Source organism: Lipophrys pholis, assembly GCF_963383615.2.
Source record: "Lipophrys pholis genome assembly, chromosome: 17".
Lineage (NCBI taxonomy): Eukaryota > Metazoa > Chordata > Actinopteri > Blenniiformes > Blenniidae > Lipophrys > Lipophrys pholis.
In genome coordinates, this window is record NC_137643.1 from 23886907 (window position 1) to 23905230 (window position 18324).

General features: G+C 43.9%; 1 protein-coding gene across 11 annotated transcripts in view; it reads right to left on the reverse strand.

Moving 5' to 3' along the window:
- The window catches only part of epb41a (erythrocyte membrane protein band 4.1a), a 69976-nt gene that overhangs the window by 22193 nt on the left and 29459 nt on the right, over positions 1 to 18324 (reverse strand). For 6 of the 11 annotated variants that reach the window (XM_080485630.1, XM_080485634.1, XM_080485629.1 and 3 more), the window contains exons 8-14: positions 17758 to 17845; positions 16414 to 16566; positions 16204 to 16301; positions 15950 to 16125; positions 10848 to 11098; positions 4781 to 4828; positions 1231 to 1401 (exon numbers count right to left, since the gene is read on the reverse strand). In XM_080485630.1, the coding sequence (XP_080341756.1) occupies positions 1231 to 1401; positions 4781 to 4828; positions 10848 to 11098; positions 15950 to 16125; positions 16204 to 16301; positions 16414 to 16566; positions 17758 to 17845 (985 nt within the window). Of the gene's footprint in view, positions 1 to 1230; positions 1402 to 4780; positions 4829 to 4951; positions 5015 to 9167; positions 9213 to 10576; positions 10652 to 10847; positions 11099 to 15949; positions 16126 to 16203; positions 16302 to 16413; positions 16567 to 17757; positions 17846 to 18324 lie in introns of all 11 variants that reach the window. The other 5 variants (XM_080485628.1, XM_080485633.1, XM_080485632.1 and 2 more) reach the window with 2 other exon arrangements.

Consider the following 18324-nt stretch of genomic DNA (forward strand, 5'->3'; position numbering starts at 1 on the left):
AACCTACATGTACTTGTGTGTACCTGTATGTACCTGTGTGTACCTGTGTGTCATACACATTCAGGTAGGCTTTGTGTAGATACGAACGAGGTATTGAATGATTGCAGTGGAGCTTATAATTCGCATGAAGGGAACCGGATACTTCAAGTCTGAAGGGTTTTAATCGCTCACATCAACCTCTTGAATTGTTCTGCTGCTTTCAGGAAGAAACGTGCACGCAAGTCTCAGACCTCATCTCCGCCTCCATCATACGTCTCATAAATTCAGTGTAAACCGGCTGGTTTGAAGCACACCGAAGTTCTCAGCAGAAACATTTCACACCAACAATATATATATCAAACTCAGCATCAACATCGCTGTGTGCAGTCCATCTGTGCACACATGCTGCCTCAACATGTATGCACATAAGAAACTATAAAGGAAAATGTCTTCAGCATCAAAAAAAAAATGCAATTATGAGAGCAGGTCATCATGCTCGAAGCTGTGAGATGACGTGGAGAACAGTACCAACAGGTGGAGGATCAGGAGACGCCCCTGAACACTGTCACAATATATTCATCATCATGCAGAGCAGTGGGAACCTTTAAGACAGATGAGACCTGGTAACTGACAATAAATCATCAATGGGTTCTCTAATCTAATTTATTGTAATCTATCCTGGACCGTATCAGTGTGGCTGCATGTTAACTCACTTCGAAACACAAGTTATCGACGTGTTTTCCAAAAGCGAAAGAGAAATAAGAATACCTCTCTGTTCACTATATAGCAGATCTTTTCTTTTTTCTTCTAGTATTCCAGCTGTGGTACCAAGTTTGAGCAAACAAACACCACATCGGGCAAATCGGTGAAGAAAACAGGTTTTCTTTATCTGACACACAGTAAACGACCATTTAAGAGTCTCTATTCTTTGATCTGTGACGCTTTATGCTTTTCATATCGGCTCCTGTGCCTGTTTCACCTCACACTTTTACACACTAACTGGATTCCAAATGCTGCCGCAATGATTGGGCTCATTGTTTTTCAACAGGTTCAAAGAGTTCCCCTCAACATGACCTGAGATCCATTTCCCATATTTCTGTGAATCAAAGCTAGAATTGCATTCTGTTAAGTCGCTTAAATTACTTCATTTCTCTCCTTATCTTGATTGACAGACGTCAGCAGTGTGTGAAGCTCAGAAGCTTTGGATAGAGTCTGTGCCTGAGCATTCTGCAAATTCAGTGTTGTCCTTACCGCTGGCTGGAGCTGGCCGTTGATGCGTGCCGTGCGGAATGGCGAGTTGGTGGACAGACGCTTGTCCCATTCACTGGGCCGTGGCTCTGGGACTGACTCCATGAAACTCCTCTTCAGCTCACTGATGCTTGTGTGGTGGCGCATTATCTCAGTCTGGGTTTTATCCTGGTCCTTCAACAGGAGCAGAACGGTAAGAGGGCGGCAGAGGGGAGGTGGAGAATACAGTTTACACAGAGAAGAGAACAAACAGGACTGAGAACTAATAAAGATGTCAAAGATGGGAAAATGGGGAAAAGTGAGAGCTGCTGAGATAGTGAATCAGTGCCATCAAAGAAGTCTCAAACACTAAACACATAAATTAAGAAACACTGAATTACAAATTTTAATGTTTCAAAAACTGCTGAATAGCCAAAATCAAGAGTTTTTCTGAGGCAAATTAAGAACTTCCACATAGACGATTAACTGTGGTGCACTCATTGTTTCCATTCATTAATGTTTGTTTGCAGAAATAAGAATATCAAAGCACGTCTCAAATCAGAGTTTCTGGGAGTTTCTTAACTCTTCCAATGTGCCAAGTTCTGCTGCAGTTTGCAGAAGCTTTTCTATAAAGAAACTATTCTGGAGCCACCATAATCTTTCATCATTATTTTATCCCGTCCCAAAGGCAGCAGAGCACCACGACGTGAATTTACAGCGTTCACAATAAATAAGACTGAAGCTTTCTCCGTTGGCTTCATTTGGGGTCATTTGAACACACTGATGACCGAGCTCCAGAAAGAGCTGCACTGCGGTGCGTCAAAATCATCTCCTCTTCTTCGGACTTTTGCCAATAGTGGAAAAAGGCACTACCACACATGCCCGAACCTATACCTGCTCCTATACCTGCTCCTATGTCTGCTCCCCTTTGCCCAATCCTATGTCTGTTCCTATGCCCACTCCCATGCTTACCTCTATACTTGCACCTCTGCTCACTACTATGCCTGCTCCTATGCTCGCTCCTATTTCCGCTCAGACTGCTCCTATGCCTGCTCCTATGGCCGCCTTTTCCTTTGCTTGTTCCTAAAACCCATTCCTATGCTTGCTCCCATGCCGCTCCTATGCCTGCTCCTATACCCATTCTTATACCTGCTCGCATGCTGCTTGCTTGCTCCTAAACCCACTCCTATACTTGCTCCTATGCTTGCTCCTATGCTTGGCCAAGTGGAATTGTTAGGTTTTTCTCTGAAAGTACTTGGAGATGACTATATTGTAATTGGGGCTGTATGAATAAAATAAAATTAGAATTAGCCACACATTGGCACAGCAAGAAGGTCCTCGGTACAAATCCATCCCTGGCCATTCTGTGTGGATTGTTGCATGTTCTCCCTGGTTTTCTCCCGGTACTCCAGTCTCCCCCACAGTCCAAAAAACATGCACCGGCTTTCCCTGAGCAAGACCCTCAGCTTCCCTTGCATATCTATGCTATGTGGCTGCCTACAAACGGGTAATTTCAGTGAAGATCCTTCTCCAAAGGAGATTAATAAGGTTCTTAGCATTTCTGATGGCAGAAGATGGCATCAGGTGGGCAATGTTGTGTTTCAAATCGTTTCAGGCCACGTTTGCACGTACCCGGGTTTTTACCAAAACGGATATTTGCCCCTTTACGTTTATAAAAATTGTAAAAAATTTACCCAGACTAGCATATACACCTGGTTCAGAGCTGCTATGCATGCCAAACCTGTAGGGGGCATTGAAACGAGGAGCATGAAGCCATGATAGCCAATCAGAATCCTGGAAAGAAAATATGACGTCACAAATTGTGACGTAAATATCCATTAGATGCAACCAGAGAAACCAGAGTTCTGATCTCCACTGTGGCCGGAGTTTTCAGGAAACATCATTTGTGGTGAGTCATAGCTGCGTTTTTATGTAAATGCGCGGCCCAAACGCAGACAAATATCACAGTTTTTTCAAATACCCGGGTACGTGTGAACATGGCCTCAGACTGACTTCAGCCTGGGCCAATCTGCAGAAGTAATAAAGTGGTTGTTCTGTAATTTGGACAACTATCCTCACACTTTCTTCATGAGGCAGAATTCAGAAGTAGATCAGTGACCACAAGCTGTTCTGTTTCCCCAGAATGATTCAGTAACTGGGACGACTGTGGCTCAGCTGGGAGTGAGGGTTCAATTGCCCAATCTCACTGTGTCAAAATGTCAAATACTGCCAAATGCTCCAATGGTAGGTACATCACTGTCAATGTATAGTGCTTTGTTACTGAAGTGGTTTAAAAAGCACAACTCAAGTCAAATCTAATTTTTGCAGGTCACCTGTTCCTGAGCTCGACTGATCTCTACACAGACCAAACTTATTTTACTTATATCAGCAGGATTCACTCTGAGGTAACCACGTGGGAACCTTTTGATTACTGAAATATATCCAACCCTGAAATGTTCCGGCATAAGCATCCCAGTTTCAACAGAGCTGTTTGAGAGCATCACTGTTATAAAGAAAACAAAACGAAATTTTCACAAGATATTCAGCTAAGACCCTTAAAGCTGTATTTCAACACTGTCCCGGTGTTTTCATGGTCCTCACAGTATTGAGACGCTTCCTGAACTTAAATCGGGACCATGAAACCAAAGTAGGAACCCGTACAGCATGGTGGAGGTGCGCTGAGTCTGTGGGCCGGCTCTGGTGCCTTTGGTACTGGGGTGTCGAGGAATGATGAGATTCAAAGCAAATCAAGATGTTGGAAAGAAACACGTCAGCCAGTGGATTTGCAGGGAAGCTTTGAAGAACTTCAGGAGGACATTGAGCCAAAATTACAAACAGGAGCACAGAAGGACAGTTGGAAAGGAAATGAGAGGTGTTTTTAAATCAGCCGTGAATCCTCGATAGAATCTAACAGCATTTAGAAATAACAGAAAAAACTCTTGCAGACGTACTGGAAGAGTGTCAAAGGAGGTGAAAGGACCTTCTACTGGGGATGGATGTCCTTCCACCTTTTCATTTTACTGCATGTATGGATGCCATTAATTAGTCATGTTAATTCATAAACCTTAATATGTATGGCGGTACATCAGCTTTTTGTGATTTAGTTGTTAAGCAGCACTGCGAGGACAGTGATCCAGACTGAATGAGTTCACAGCCACATAATGATGGCGCACACATGAGCAGTGGAGAGTTTCAGATGTGCTGATTGTTTCAGGAGAACATACATGACTGGAAAACAGGTTTGTTTGGTCAGCAGTGGTGAACACAGTCTTCATACAGCAGACGTGCACACCAGAGCAGGAGAAGCAGTTTAGGGGATTTTAAACATACTTTTACAGCTCTGCCTTCTGACACTGATGTATGTTTCATGTGTGTGTATATTTATTAAGACCTGCATCAGACAGGTTTATTCCTGTGTGAGACGCAGTGAACCTGTGTTAATGTGCTGCAAATCCTGACGTTTAAAAAAGACACAAATCTGCCCGATACAGCAAGTTCCCCAATCATATATATAGTTCCTCGTATGAAAATGACATGATGAGGTTCATGAAAAAAATGATACAAAACTACTTGCATGAGAGTCAGAGAGGAAAAGAGTGCATGCAAACGCTTTAGGGTTGAGCTAAAAACAAAGCATAAAACAAAGAGAAACACACGGATGCGTTAAAGCCAAACTAAACTATCAAAATGTTCGTGCAAGCACAAAGACCCGGATCACAAAAAAAGAAGCACAACAGATACAAACCTCCAACATTAAATTGCTATGTCTGATATAAATTGTTTCACCCTCAAGTTTCTTAGATCTCTTCTGTGGAAAATGAGAAAGGAAGAGCTGATTGTAAATAAGCACAGGTGATTCAGAGGTTTCAACAAAAATCATAAAATTGAGCACATGGGTGTGAATTACAAAAAAGAAGATAAGATGTTTGCAGAAACAAAGCGTGACAGGAGTTGTTTTCACTTTTCAGAGGAAAAGACCGGCTGCAGTCGGTGAGTGTGAGCGAGAGGAGGCAGCAGCGGCACCGGGAGGACGTCACATTGCATGTCTGCATGCAGCAGAGGCTCTGGGAGGACGTCACATTGCATGTCTGCATGCAGCAGAGGCACTGGGAGGACGTCACATTGCATGTCTGCATGCAGCAGAGGCTCTGGGAGGACGTCACATTGCATGTCTGCATGCAGCAGAGGCTCTGGGAGGACGTCACATTGCATGTCTGCATGCAGCAGAGGCTCTGGGAGGACGTCACATTGCATGTCTGCATGCAGCAGAGGCTCCGGGAGGACGTCACATTGCATGTCTGCATGCAGCAGCGGCACCGGGAGGACGTCACATTGCATGTCTGCATGATTATGAATTTATGATAATCATCCTCCTTAAAAAGCTGTCACGCCCTATAACAAATTGAAATAACTGAGAATGTTTCTGTACTGTAAAACAATAATGTGAAAAGTCTGATTTGATCATGAACAATTTGATAAAAAAACCATCTGACAAAGCCGAGGAGGTCGAGTAATGCTGAAAGAAAAGGTGGTGGTTAAAGGAGCCGTCAGTGGTAATGACACCAACAGGTTGGGAACATGACCAGGTGTAACAGGTCCTCCCTCAAATTGAAAGTTTAACTTAATAGGTTTTACTATTGGTTGGTTGCTTGGTTGGTAGTTAGTTAGTTACTTAGTTAGTATTAACAGGGTACAAACTACGGGGAGGCGACATGAAAACCCCTCATTTCGTCTCTAAAATATTGGCAAAATGCATTTTTCCCCCCATGCATTTTAGTTTTTTTAATTTTGGTCATAATTTCTTTCAGGACAATGTTTAATATCAGGCCCGTTTTAACGTATGAGGGTGAATCAGAACTCTTTCATTTAAAAAAAAAAGGTGCCGGCCTGCACACAATTCTTGTTTTCACAATCGAAGCGTGGCGGCGCCAGTCTGAAGCGTCACAATCAGACACCTGCTCAATTTCAAACAGGGAACCTCGGAAATACGGGATTTACAAATCAGAATGAGATGGTCTCTGAGGAGCGGTAACAGGCCAGTCCAGCAAAGGAAGTGTCAGGGATCATCTTGTGTCTTTGTCAAGTTTTGTCTCTTACAGGTTTGTCTTTTCCTGTTTAATTTTGGAATCTCTTGTGCGTCTCCAGTCACTTGTCCTTCCTGTTCACCCTCCCTGTGTGAGTCTAATTAATGTGGCTTCTCTTCCCTTTTGAGTTCAGGCCCTTTTCCCTCCATGTCTCAGTGCTTCATCGTCGCTTGGAGCTTCTCTAATGACTCCAGCTCCTCCCTCATGTCAGCTTTGGATTTACGTGGTTTCCTGTTATTATCATTATGCTTATTAGTACCATAATTAGAATCTCGCCGCACGGTGGCGCAGTGGTTAGTGCTCCTGCCTCACAGCGAGAAGGTTGTGGGTTGAAGTATGACTCAGGGCCTTTCTATGTGGAGTTTGCAGGTTCCCCCTGTGTGTGTGTGTGTGTGGGGGGGGGGGTTCCTCTGGGTACTCTGGTTTACTCCCACAGTCCAAAAACGTGCATGTGAGGTAAATTGGTGATGCTGAATTGCCCCGAGGTGTGAACGTGAGTGTGTTTGGTTGTTTGTCTGTATGTGTTTGCCCTGTGACAGACTGGCGCCCTGTCCTGGGTGTACCCTGCCCTCGCCCCCCCAGGAGGATAAACTGAACTGGATAAGTTGGAAAGAAGCTGGATGGATTATTTATCTCTGTGTTGTTTATGATAGTGCCGAGGTCCGGATCTCTCGTTGGCCGCCTGGACCACATTCTTCAAATTATGATGGTCTCGCCTGTATGGTGTCAATTAATGGTTTGTTGATGCGTGTTAAAGTGTTTCCGAGGTCAGTTTAAGCACGTTAATGTAGATGTGATAACTTGCGACCAGACTGGCATGTTTAGATTCAGACATGATTCAGTCACACAGGAGGTTTGGGTTCAATTCCTGCTGGAGTCACACTTTTCTTTTCTTTCTTTCATTGACATTCATATGAAATCCAGTCCAGACATCCATCCAGGAAATATGTACAAAAACAAAAAGTCCATTTTACTTTGCACACTGAGTATTAGTAAAGGCGGTAAGGAAGTATTATAAAGGAGGTATTAGTAGAAATATTATAATTAATAGTAGTAGTAGTAGTAGAATACTTATTGGTGTTATGGAGCAGAGTTACAAGTATCATTTGTATGAGCATTATTATTAGTATTAACAGAATAAGAGTTTTTGTGGTTACAGATACAGACTGATTTATTCATTGAATGATTCGCGCCAGAAGGGGAACACAATTGTTAAGGCAGTATTAATACACACATCTGAATAAGAAATTTAAAAAAAATCATGAACATACAGCCACCGGGAATAATACATAAAGACAAATTAAACATAAATTCTATTGTGGTGTGGGATCATAGTTTGTAGTCTCATCAAACCTGTTTTAAAACCACGGCTGGTGGTGCAAATTGTCTCTTCATCATTCTTCAGTTTCAGTCGGTGTTAATTTAAATCCAGTGCATTTTTAAACCACATCACAACATTCCTGCCTTTTTGTTTAGACTGACAGAGGCACCCAGCGGAGGAATGGTTGTGCTTTTAAACAGATAGTGAATACAGAGCACTTATTAAGATGACAGTTTTATACTTGTACTTGTAAGCAAATGCTTAATTACTCTCTTTTAGAAAATGAATATGTTTTGGGGCTGGTTTCCTTGAAATGACAGTTTAGAGAAAAATAAAAACAACCTCAAGTCTATTTTTCACCAATACATAAATCCATCTTTCAAATCATGTTAGAATTGCTGCGGTCAACATAAAACTGCTTTTTTAAGCTCTTAGATTTTCAGTTATTGATAAATATGAGCACAGCTAAACATTTATAAACATTAACAAACCCGGGCACGTCTGCAAAATTCTGAACACATTTCTGTTTGCGTGCATTTAAAAAATAACTATAATGGAGAAAGTTGAACCTGACCTGCAGCTTTTCAGCCAAATTTGTCCTTTCGAATGGGTAAATTAGAAGAGATTGTAATAGAGTTAATAATCAGAGACTCAATGCTCGATGTCTTCATCACGACATCTCAACATCTCGCAGAAACATGCAAGAACAAACCAGAACTGACTTCAAGCCAATCACCAAGCAGGTCTTGCGATGAGCGTTTAAGAAAAAGTGCCCCAAGTCTCGGACATCAAATGATGCTGATGGGTTTAATTTTAAACCATAAAATTTGGTTTAATTTTATGTTAAGTCACTCCTATTTGTTGATCACTAATCGGTGAAACCCTGGCTAAGCCCCGCCTCCTCTGGGCGAGTTTCACAGCGCCCAAGCTGCTCACACACACATTAGCGAGAGAGAAATCATGAAATCCTCTCTTTTATTAGAGATTATCTATGGAACAATGAGCACATACAGTTCGGTTTGACGAGAAAGCTGAATGAATGCACATGGAAACGGAAAAAGTATGGATCATATACGCAAATCGAATGGACACAATGCTAATTAAGTGTGCATGAGTTGCTTGAAAAGCTATGAAAACAAAGCTAAAGCCACAATCTATCTTACAATATTGCAAATTCAACCAAAAATAGATATTTAATCTTCCTGTCGGGAATAACTCGGCAGTCATGTGACCTGAAGTCTGGCTGCAGGAAAAAAAATTAGTCAGATGAACAAACCCATGTTACGTTTTTGGAGCATTTTTGTGCAATTTTGTGACGTGACTCAATTTTTAAGGTTGGACAAACACAGGTATTACACAGTTTGGAGTGAGATTAGGTTAGTTTCAGCAGTGACCGACTGAATCGAAGCTTTCACAGTAAACTGATGGCTGACAGGAAGTTATCGTGCAGAACGTGTACAGGGTGAGAGATGAGGCTGAAGCAGTGAAACATGGCAGCGTTAGTGAAGGGGCTCCGGAAGGGTGAAGGATGCGAGGTGGCTCGGCCGCAGGCTAACCTTCCTCACTCGGACCACGTCTGTCTTTTTGTCCTGCAGAGCGAGCTGTTCCCGTCACAGGAAACACAAGGTCACGTCTCAGCAACACAGAAGAACACCAACAGCTCTCACATTGGACTGAACAGTTCACACAGGACGCTTTCTGATAGCGGTATCTGATCTGATCTATCTTGTCTATAACCAAGCTTGTTAGTAGGGATGTCCCGATCACACTTTTTTGCCCCCGATACCGATCCGATTTTTCAGAATTGAGTATCGGCCGATACCGATACTTTCCCGATCCGATACTCACATTACTATTGCAAAGTTACTCAATAGTCTATTTTTGGAGCGACTAAGATGTCTGAAGCTAAAAGCACTATTGTCAGAAGCTTTGTTTACCTAGAAATTATTGTAAAACTCACTTATTGAATCAAAATTCTTCTCAGAACGACTTAAACATAAAAGCTCTTCGGCTCCAATGTAACTTCTTTGTGTATTAAAGTTCAGTTTACCTTAAAGCAGTATGAGAGGTTTGACCTGAATGTCACAAAACATTTACATTTCAATGTGAATTATAAACAATTAATTCCACTTCTAAGTGGTAAAACCTGTTTGACAAAAGTATTCTGAACATAGTACTCTCAAAAACTTATTCAGAATATCCCAGTCTCCCTTCAAACTAGCGTAACCTTCTGGGTTATTGGTTCACCATATCGCTCCCCTGTGGGGACTGAGCCTTTATTTTAAAATCCTTTATTTTAAAGTTTTTTTTGTTTTTTTTTAAATTTAAGGGTTTTTCTTTAGTTGTTGTTGTAAACTGGGGGTACATCCACACAACGAAAATATGATTTTTTTCCTCCCTGGCCTTCTCCCAAAAAACTTCCGTCCACACCTCACTATGAGCACGGCTCTACACGAGGCTTCAGGGCATGTAGTACACATGCCAGGCCTTTAGGGGCGCTGTGACTCACCAAACACAATAAAAATGCAGAAGAAGACAGACCACATAGAAATTTAGAAGTAGACTTCTGCACATAAACACATAAACCCCTATATATAACTCTAGTTTTATAGGTCTATGGCCCCGCTCCACCTGCTTCTAGCTTCTGCAGCTCCACCGGAGCTTCTAGTCCCTGATTGTTCTGGTTATTAGGGGACGTTGCGGACCGCGTTTTGTTTTTTTTAGATCGGCGGGGTGATCGGCTGTATTTGCCCATTTCCAAAAATTCACAAATCACCAATATCGGCCCCGAACCGATATCTACCGATCGGATCGGGACATCCCTACTTGTTAGTATCTGGTGAAGCTGACGTGACGTGGTTTGTTTTAAAGATCAATTTGATTAGATTTCTAAAGCTGACACACTCGTCTTGGAGCTGTTCCCACATGCACTATGAGCATGCATGAAGCAGACCGAGAGACAGACCTGGCTCTTCCTGTCTCTCTCCCCGTTGTTGACGTGTCCAGAGGGTGAGCGCCTTCGCTCTTTCCTGGACACCTTCTGCAGCACACACAAACTCAAAACAGGCTCTACAATCACATCATTCTCAGCTGCTTCTCATTGCTCTGTGCTCGTTTTCTCTCAGCAGGTCTATAACAAGTAGCAGGTTTGGTGAAGATCATTTCGGTGGTGTTATTATTGTTGCTCCCTTCATAACCACTGAAAATAGAAAGACGAGACGAGTGTTTCTCTCTACCTTGATGTTCGGAGTGAACTCTGGCTTCGGGCTGTGGCCCTTGGAGGCCGGAAAAGCCGGCTGACCTTCGGCCTTCAGCTCGGCCTTCCTGTGAGCCGAGCGGTGGGTTTTGGGCGTGGAGCCGTCGTGGCGGTCCAAACAATGCAGGCCGGCGAGCAGCGGCGAGGGAGTGGCCTCCCCGGGGGACACTGGCGACATGATGGGAGCGCTGACCGGGCGGGTGGACCTGTTATCTGGGGTCGACGCCATGGCTGACGATGGAGGAGAAACAATGGCTTCAGTGAACAACCTCTTCATTCAGAGGCGCTTTACATTATTAGTCACATTCACCCATTCACACACACGGAGATGGCCGCCATGCAAGGCCCCAATCCTTCCACCAGGAGCAATTTGGGGTAATGTATCTTGCTCAAGGAGACTTTGACATGTGGACAGGTGGGGAGGGAAATCAAACCTGCAACATTCCAATTGGGAGACGACCGCTCTACCGACCGAGCCCAAAGTTTGAATGTCAAGCCTTATAGAAAAGAAGTCCTCAAACTATCACATATTATTTCATCTATCCATCCATCCATTTTCTCCCATATCCGTTTAAGAACCTTCTTGCAGGTGGTGAGCCCACGGGAAGGTGGCGCCTGGCGTGGGACATGAACCCTCTACCTTGAGATAGAGAGTCTCATGCTCTACCTACTGAGCTAGCCGGGACATATTATTTAATTTAAAGGAAATGTTCCTGCAGCTTTTTTCCATTGACCCGCCCATCTATCGTCTCTTTCGCCACCTCAGCAGCAGCTGATGTTTCTCTTAAAGAATTCTTTGCCCTCTGTATGTTATCTTTTTTACGCTTGAACTCAAAAATATGTGATGATGATAGAGACTCGCTGAAACTTCATTTCATATAAAACATTCAAAGTGTTTTCAGTCGATGTAATCGGAATGGTAAAACTAACTCTTTGAATTACTTTTCACGTTTCTTTCTTTCAAATTTAACTGTCAAGATTAAGTTGTGAGTTCTGTTGAATTCTATGATATTTTACGTAACACATCCAGCAGTATTAGACATTCTTAATTATATTTAAAGTAAAGAAAAAGAAGCAGCCATGTGAAAGTTAAAAGTTTGAGTGATTCTCGCAGTGTGTGAGGACAAACGTTGTGGCATCACCAGAGGCTGTGTGGTGGAAGGGAGGTACATTCCCTTCCACAGAGAACCAGTAAATGGCAAAATGGCTGCTAAAGGGGACTACAGCACCCAGAAGGCATTGCAGCCACACCGGAGGCTGGCAGGTGCCCATGATTGGGGTTGAGTGAAGACGGAGGGTTGGAAGGGAGAGGAGAGAGAGCTGGGCCGGACGCAGGGAAAAGCAAGGGCTCTGCCTCACCTGCCAGAAGACTTTTAATACTTTTATAAGGTTGTTCTTTGTTCTTGTTTTTTTGTTTAAGGGGCTCTGTTTTGTTCAAGGTTCTGAGGCACCGTTCAGGGATGGTTCTTCACAGAGAGCCTTATTGTGTTGTTCTCATTAGTACAGTCTGTTTAGCTCCAGTCCTTTATCAATCTCTTTTTTTCTCTTCTATGCTTCATTAGTGGTTGCATAGAATGCCTCCAGTTATATGTTAAGCATTAGTGACCTTAAAGCCCCTGCATACTCCTTTTTAGAAGCCGTAAGAACAGGAAGAACATTTGGCAGTGTCGTCAGGCAGCTGCCGAACTCGCAGGCCACGGCCCCTCGCAGCAGCCACACGTCTGTGAAGCGGCGTTTTAACTTTTCAACTGCACACCTTATTTCTCACTTTCAGTCCTTTCAGAAATACATTTCTCTGAAGTGTTTCAGTAATAAAAGAGTTTTTGTCCGAGCCACGACGTTGGTCCGGTTTTAACTGCAGGAGCTGACAGCTTTGAGTGATGTGTTCAGGGGCATCACGTAAAGCCGCCCTCCGACATGTGAAAGAGCTGCGGGGCTCATGCAGCAGCGATGTAACAAGCTAAATGTAGTTTTCCACTGAATGAAGCCTTAGCTTGACGCTCTATCGATTTCCCTCTTCTTTATCCACATAGAACAAAATCCACAGGACCACTCGTAAAGTTTAACAGTTTACTTAGGCTCAGAAAAAAAAATAAAAGGGGTGGTACAGGAAAGATGTCCAAAGGCATAAAAGTAGTCCGTTAAATCCAGGTAACAATCATTAATGATAAGAAAAGAAGGAGAGAGAGAGGGAGAGGGAGAGGTCAAAAAACCGTGTGGCTCCACTCTCTGACTGCCTGACTCACTGTCCCAGGTAAATCTTCTGATAGTGTTGAGGCACGCATCAGTGTCAAGTGAAGATGCGACGTCCAGATGTATGGCTCTTACGGCGAGACAAGTAAAGATGACACCGTAATTCTTTATTAGTCCTCTTCCTCTCTTCACCAGGAATGGCCCAAAGTAGTCGACGCCAACTCTTGTGAATGGTGGCTCGTCGGGCAGGACCCTGCATTTCGGTAGATCCGCCATGAGTTGCTTGTCAGCAGTTCCGTGTAGTTTTCTACAGATGACGCACTTGGACAGGAACTTTCTGATAGCTCCATTCGCTCCAGGGATCCAGAAACTTTTATGCAGTTGGGCTAACATGTGATTTCTTCCGGCGAGAGCTGTTACATCATGGATGTGGCTCAGCGCAAGCTTTGTGATGTGTGAATCTTTTGCCAAGATGGCTTGCTGCTTGGAATCAGCCGGCATTGCCGCTCGACTCAACCTTCCCCCAACTCTTATAACTGCATCTTGAAGTACTGGATTCAACTTGTGGAGTGAGCTACTTCTCTTCACCCTTTGGCATTCCTTTAGTATTGCCAAGTCTTCTTTGAATCCCTGTTTTTGAAAGTACTTCACGATTTCCGTTTCTGCTTTGGTTAAATCTTCACAGGTCAGGTGTGTTCCTTTGTAAGTTTTTCTTGAACTTACTCATTCTGCCTTTTTCACTTGATGCGTTTGGTTCCTTTCTCTTTGCGTTCAGTTCCTTCAGCAAATCTTTCAATCTCAGAAACCAGGCAATGGAGCGTTTTAGCTTTGTCCAGGATGAGTAGTGGATCATCAACTGGTCATTTGCACCTTTGGGCTCTTGCACCTGAATCACATGTGCTTGAGCTACTCTTTTGATCTCTGGGTCATCGATGTCAGGCATTCCAGGATCTGGATTCTTCGACTACTGGTCTTGTGCACAGCGCAAGAAACCTGGTCCCAAAAGCCAGGTTTCATTTCTCAAGAAAGCTTCAACAGTCTGTCCTCTCGAGACATGATCGGCAGGATTCAGATTGGTATTGATGTATCTCCACTGGGACGACAGAGTGCTCCAAGATTGCTGAGATTCTGTTAGCAACGAAAGTCTTGAATCTTGCACTTTCACTGTTCAAATACTTTAGCACAGCCGTGCTATCAGTCCAAAAGATGGACTCATCAAGTTCCAGTTCAAGCTCTTTCTTCAGAAGCTTGTCCATCTTGATTGCAACTGTGGCCGCCACCAATTCCATTCTTGGTATGGTTGGAGACTTCAAGGGCGTGACCCTTGCCTTTGCCATGATCAGGCTGGACTGAGTTTCACCAGTTACAGAGCGCAGCAGTGGGTAGCTTGTTCTTCCATAGGCGTCTTCACTTGCATCAGCGGAGTGATGCAGTTGCACGAAGACTGGAGCACCAAACTGCTCTGTCTTGACACATCTGTTGGCTCCAAAATTCTCAAGCTGCTGTAGACTTGAGATCCACTTTTTTCAGCTCTTAATGACATTGATTGAGAGGTCTTCATCCCAGCTGTACGTCTGCCGGCATAAATCTTGCAGGATTCTTTTGGCGGGAAGTATTACTGGAGCAAGAAAGCCCAGCGGATCAAAGATGGAACTGACGATGGAAAGCAGGCCTCTCCTAGTGTGTGGTCGATCTTTGAGGTTGACCTTAAACTTGAACTGATCTGATTCAGCCTACCACTGGATTCCCAATGCTCTCTCCATCGGCAAGTTGTGTTCATCCAAATCCAGATCTTGAAACCCATGGGCTCTTTCCTCTTCAGGAATTGAGTTGAGCAACTTCCGGCTGTTGCTCGACCACTTTGTTAGCCGAAATCCACCCTTTGCCAACATGCTCCTCAGGTCAGTGCAAAGGATGGTTGCTGTGTCTTCCTCCGTAGTTGACTTAAGACAGTCGTCTACGTAGAAATTTTTCTTTACTGTCTTGGCAGCTTCTTCACCAGATTCCTTCATAAAATCTGTCGCACATTTCTGAAGCGCAAACGTAGCAACACTGTACGAAGATGTTGCACCAAAGATGTGGACCAACATCTTGTGCTCAACAAGCTCCTGCTCGTAGTTCCCATCAGGCCACCAAAGAAACCTGAGGAGGTCTGTGTCCTCATCGCTGACTCTGACCTGGTGGAACATGGCCTTTACGTCGGCCATAACTGCCAAGGCCTCTTGTCGGAACCTCATGAGGACGCCCACCAGAGAGCTTGTTAGGTCCATTTTGGGATTTTGGTCATTAATTTCAAAAGAAACTAAATGAGATTTTTAAAAAGAAAATCAATAAAGACCCTGGGGTTTTCCTCCTTGTCCTTCCATCTGGAGACCGACATCTCTCCACATCACAATGTAAGCTGCTTGGAAAACTCGTTCTCGTCGCTAGGAAGTGTATACTGCACTACTTGGTCAAAACACTTCCACCTAGTCTCACTATCTGTTACAGGGATGTCTTTAATATCCGTCCTCATTAAAGGCTACAAGCTACAGCAAAGGGTAAAGATAAATTATTTGTAACAGTTTGGACACCTTTCCTAAATTATATACCTGCAGAGCTGTAAAATCTGCTATTGAGGGGCAAACGAATGGAATAAAATAAATAAAGTATGAAATCCTACACTGTGCTTTGTGGATCTGATCTAAATCACTGTGAAGTAACCAAAGGAAACAGAATCTATTGCTGGTTTACTTGTGTGTGTGTGTGTGTGTGTGTGTGTGTGTGTGTGTGTGTGTGTGTGTGTGTGTGTGTGTGTGTGTGTGTGTGTGTGTGTGTGTGTGTGTGTGTGTGTGTGTGTGTGTGTGTGTGTGTGTGTGTGTGTGTGTGTGGAGGACTCCGATGACATACCTCCATCCAGACTGCGGGAGTTCCTCTTGCTGGATGATCTCTGGAATAGCGGAGCTGGTCTATCGATCAGGGAGCTGGCCTGTCGGGTCTGAGCCTGAGTTCGGCCGCTGTATCGAAACTTTGAGCCCAGAGCCAGGAACTTCCTGGGAGTGGTGGCCATCTCAGTGGAGGTCAGTCTGCACACAGAAAACATTCACCCTCACATTTCATGTCACACACAAAGCAAATATCCAGATCTGAAGAAGAACACCCACCTGAAGAAGGTGTGATGCTCCACACACACTTTCCACAGCTTCTTGGCTGCCTTGTAATTAGGCAATTTGAACCCAATAGCACTTTCATAATGCTCCACCTGCAGACACAGAGAAAAAATCTATCTGATCTCAGCAGTGTCAGACAGAGAGAGGATCAACCTGAAGGGGAACTGTGGATCTGGGCAAAGTGAGCAGAGAGCAGCACTTTACCTCGGATGGTCGGAGCTTAATGAAGAAGCTGCTGCGCTTGTAGGACACCTTCAGGACTTTGGGCCAGGGGAACCGGTTGATCCTCAGCTTGTCTTTATAGACCATCAGACCACTCGAGCAAACCCCAAGCATGATGTCCACACCGTCAAGATCCTGCAAGAGACATTTACAGCAGGTAAGAGACTCCAAAACAGCCCTGAGAGATTCACTGTGCTGGAACCAACAGGCGGTTTAATGAATCTTTCAGGTGGACCAAAAGCAACAACTATCATCACACCTTCAAAGCAATTCATCTCTGAGCAAAAATATGTTCCAGTGGCTTTTGTTGAGCCGTTCATAATGACTGGAAATGAATTCATATGGGAAAGGACTCAATCATAGAAACTAATTCAAATCAAAACCACTGAAGCAGAACAAAAACCCACAATAATCAAATGTGGAAATGTTCCTGTCAAATTCAGAAAACTCATCTGGTTGTGATCACATGCAGAGTCTCATCAGGGAAATTGTGATTAAAGAGCGGTAATGAGGAGCCACCGTAACTTTTTCTCTCTATACAGTATTACTGCGTATGATTCCTGGTCACTTGTGTTGTGCATTTGATTATTAAAGCTGTTTTATGCTTGATGCGTCTACGAGCGCCGCACAGCTCCGTCATTTCAGCCGCCACGCCCCTCCGTGCGCCTCTACATTTTTCTGACAACGCGGACGGAGACTGCGGGAAAAAAGGGCGGAGCTGAAGAGGAGGAGGACTGAAGACAAAAAGCATAAAGCTGCACATCCACACTAAAAACACAAGATTTGACTCATAGATGCCGGTTTGCTTCAGTATCAGACTTCAACAGAGGGAAGATTTTATTCCAAACACTAGTTGCCTGCTTCACTCCACACTCCACTGGCAGGATCACCTGCTGTTGTCAAAGAGGAGAAGTCTACTTCTTCTGCTCTGATTTAATACTGCGGTGGAAGTGTGTTTGCAATGCACTGCCCCCTGGAGTTTGGGAGCGGGAGCCACATGTAGTATAAATGGCACACACGTTCTCTCATGCAGATTGCTCACGTCTAAGTTCTGTACGTCACGCTCATGCTTCAAGCATAAAACAGCCTTAAGGATGAAGATGAACTGTGTGCAGTTGTCCACAGGGGGGCAGTAGAGTCTTCAGGAAGCTTGTCCTGCTGTATATATTTAAATCACTGCTCGGATTCAAACAGACTGAGGTGATTTCTGATGAGGAGCCAAATGTCTTCATTCTGAAAACCCTCTGCACATGTGAATGTTTGGTGTTTAACAGTCACACTGTGTGGAATAGATGAAGCAGATGGGAAGTTGGAGGGGGGACTTGCCTTGGCCTGGTGAAGGTCCACTCCGTACATTGACAGCTTCTTGGCATTCTCCAGGAACATCATGTCGGCCTGGGCTGGAGCCATTGACCTGTCACCACACCAGCACATGGGTCCAACATGAGCTCTTACAAAGAAAACTGCTCTCTCTGGTCGTCTTCCAAAAATGCCTGTATATTAATAAAGCGCCATGGCCTGTTTGTATTGATTAAAGCAGGATGAACTACAATTACATTTTCTCTCATCATGGACAGAAACATTCAATTATAAACTGTTTTCCTATCGAGCAACAGTTCAGAAGCAGATTGTTCACTTTTTAATATTTTCTCCATCGACCCAAAGAAATGATAGATTTAACTTAATCTAAGTCCATAGAGCAAAATGTCTAATATTTTGGCTTTCCCGGTTTAATTTGTTTTAATTCTTCTTCCAGCACTCAGCAAAGGCGGTCGCTTCTCTCTTCTCACCCTCCGTCCCTCGTCTTCCCTGCTTGCTGCTCCTGTCTTGTCTGTCCCGTGTCAGAATCTAACTAGAGCCTCTCGTTACACTCCGATACGAACCGAAAAGGAA